The sequence below is a fragment of the Diaphorina citri genome, unplaced genomic scaffold, assembly GCF_000475195.1.
Source record: "Diaphorina citri unplaced genomic scaffold, Diaci psyllid genome assembly version 1.1 scaffold2708, whole genome shotgun sequence".
NCBI lineage: Eukaryota > Metazoa > Arthropoda > Insecta > Hemiptera > Psyllidae > Diaphorina > Diaphorina citri.
The window spans coordinates 8264-11646 of NW_007380125.1; the positions used below are offsets into that span (position 1 = coordinate 8264).

At 37.1% G+C, this 3383-nt stretch overlaps 1 protein-coding gene across 1 annotated transcript in view; it reads right to left on the reverse strand.

Annotated features, from left to right (window-relative positions):
• The window catches only part of LOC103519401, a 9391-nt gene that overhangs the window by 1545 nt on the left and 4463 nt on the right, over positions 1-3383 (reverse strand). The window contains exons 4-5 of the mRNA XM_026830921.1: positions 2498-2637; positions 122-404 (exon numbers count right to left, since the gene is read on the reverse strand). Coding sequence (XP_026686722.1) covers positions 122-404; positions 2498-2637 — 423 coding nt within the window. The remainder of the gene's footprint in view (positions 1-121; positions 405-2497; positions 2638-3383) is intronic.

A 3383-nucleotide genomic window follows, 5' to 3' on the forward strand; every position in this document is an offset into this window, starting at 1 on the left:
ATATTGAGGAAACTGTGACAGGGGTCGTTCAAGATTCTGGCTAACCGTTGGAATTTTGAAATCAGGTACATGAAAGTAATCATTACTCTCTGATCTCACTTGGTCTGTTCGCTGGGTTGACTTTACATTGTAATTTATCGGAATTCTAAAGTCAGGGGGAGATGGGTTGTGAGAGTTTTTGAAATCAAAGTGACTAAGTCCTCCGAAGTAAGAACTTTCAGTAGCGTGGTAAGGGGCAGGGTTCCTAGCGATATTATCATTAGAATAGCTTTGTGTTATAGAAGGTAATCTTGAAGGAACATAAGTAGGGCGTGTGTTGGGACTGGATGGAATGTACGATGGGTATGTATTTGGGCTAGGACTTGACGTAACAGGCATGGTAGTTGATGAAGAAAACACTTGACCTGGGTCAGTTGTAGAGGAAGTTATGTGTGGTGAAGTCACCGGAAGTAACGAAATAGGAACTGTGATGGGTGTGAGATATAGGGAAGATGCCTCTGAGGGTTTCACAGCCCTGAACTCCTCAGTAATAAGTTCCGGTATAATGGTAAGAGGGGTAGGTTTTGTATGAAGTGATGAATGTACGTTTTGGGTGGTGGGAGAAGTTATATCAAAGGAGTTGGGAGCTACAAGGGGAAGGTTTGAAGGATCTGGACCATTTCCAACGGGAAGGTTTGGAGAATCTGTTGGAAGATTTGGAACATCACGACCTTTACGTCCACCTCGGGGAAATTTTCGATCTGGAAAATAACATTTAACAATGACGAGATGAACTTTTCCATCACACGAACGAGAATTTTGCCAACTAGGTAGGTAGGTACCTACAAAATTGCAAACTAAAAAAAAAGCTGCTGAATTTTTTCTACTCACTATTCAATTATTTTCATTGAAAATAATAATAATAATTACAAGGTGCAACTTTTTCATCTCAGAATCAAAGTCACGTGAATAGATTTTAAGTTGCGAAAATATTACTAAAGTTGTTACCTATTCGAAGGATGTGTATAAATTTCTATCGCGAAAGTTGCGACATTTTAGAACGCTTACATAGGTACAAAACCCCAAAAAGGTTTCATACTTTTACGTACTTCAATAAGCTTCGTATTATGAATATGCAGTAAAAGATCTTAAGCATAGTGAGTATCTGGGATTTTGTGTCAGAGGTACATAGGTACTTGACAATGATATCAGAAAAAAAAAAAAAATCAAAGATGAGCAGGTATATAAAAAAAAATATTAGCTCCGAATTGGTACATGTTACGAAGACAAGTGAAATATTAAGTTTTTTGAGTTGGTAAGTCATTCATTAACCATTTAAGGCAATCTGAAGCAATTTTTGCCATGTAGGGATTGTTGTAATAAAACAGATAATTTGTCATTAGAAACGAATTAATTTTCACGATATTGACAAATCTTAGATTCCTAGATATTAGTAAAACAAATGGATATATCATTATAATATTACCTAGTTATCTACAAAGTATTATTAATCGATGGAAGAAAAAAACGAAAAGATTCGCACTCTATTATGTTTAGCACGTTGCATATGCATAAAGTTATCAGGCATTAATATACATATAAATTACATCTGTACTAAACCATACATCACTCTGTCCTAACGGGAACATAAGTAGGGCGTGTGTTTGGACTGGATGGAATGTACGATGGGTATGTATTGGGGCTAGGACTTGACGTAAGAGGCATGGTCGTTGATGAAGAAAACACTTGACCTGGGTCAGTTGTAGAGGATGTTATGTGTGGTGAAGTCACCGGAAGTAACGAAATAGGAACTGTGATGGGTGTGAGATATAGGGAAGATGCCTCTGAGGGTTTCACAGCCCTGAACTCCTCAGTAATAAGTTCCGGTATAATGGTAAGAGGGGTAGGTTTTGTATGAAGTGATGAATGTACGTTTTGGGTGGTGGGAGAAGTTATATCAAAGGAGTTGGGAGCTACAAGGGGAAGGTTTGAAGGATCTGGACCATTTCCAACGGGAAGATTTGGAGAATCTGTCGGAACATTTGAAACATCACGACCTTTACGTCCACCTCGGGGAAATTTTCGATCTGGAAAATAACATTTAACAATGACGAGATGAACTTTTCCATCACACAAATATACAACTTTCAAGGGTACCGAAGTATTTACTCAAGACTCAAGAACTATAAATTAAAAGTGGGTAGGTATCACCTACCACCACTTAACGGAGCCTTTTAGCCATCTACAAGCAAAATATTAAACAGGACAAACCTTCATAGATTTCTGGAGCATTGCAGTCTACAACAGTAGCTTTTCCATCACACAAATATACAACTTTCAAGGGTACCGAAGTATTTACTCAAGACTCAAGAACTATAAATTAAAAGTGGGTAGGTATCGGTACCGAAGTATTTACTCAAGACTCAAGAACTATAAATTAAAAGTGGGTAGGTATCACCTACCACCATTTAACGGAGCCTTTTAGCCATCTACAAGCAAAATATTAAACAGGACAAACCTTCATAGATTTCTGGAGCATTGCAGTCTACCACAGTATAGTACATGGTCTCAGGGGAGGTGCAGTCCGAGGAAAGTTTGGCACATAGTCCATCTGTGTCTGGAATCATACCGTGGTATTCTCCCGTGATTGGACAAGGTTCATGGTATAATGGTATAACACTTTATCTTGATGACATTGCCACTTTGCGTAAACATGACACTGCCTCTTGGCGTAAACATGACACTCGGAAATTTCGTTTAGTCACCATAACATTCATCTTCAGCGTATCTTCTCCGTGACATGTGGGTTTGGGAACGTATTCAATATTTATTTTATTTCCGTTGTTATTAGTTTTGTTATTTCGGTGTGTGTCAATTTTTACTCTATGCATATTGTTTCGTATGTGTACTATGGATATCTGGATACTCTATGGATATCTGGAAATGTCAAACGAGTAATGACCCCAATGTAACAATGCAGTACTAGTTTGAGAGGAGTATTCCCATCTATTTTTATACATTTTCTCCTCCTCAAAACACATAGGTAATTCCATAGCACATAATGCATAATAGATTTTTCGATAATCTTTGTCGATATTTCTGAAATATTTTGTGATTTATCGGGTCAACAATGCAGTACTAGTTTGAGAGGAGTATTCCCATCTATTTTTATACATTTTCTTCTCCTCAAAACACATAGGTGATTCCATAGCACATAATGCATAATAGATTTTTCGATAATCTTTGTCGATATTTCTGAAATATTTTGTGATTTATCGGGTTTCCTTCCTCTAAGACTCTCTTAAGTACGAGATAATTATTTATGATTATACTTTTTATGTATTACCTATTGAGTATAGGTACCTACATACAAGTTAGATTTAGGCGATATGAAGCTCTTAGGT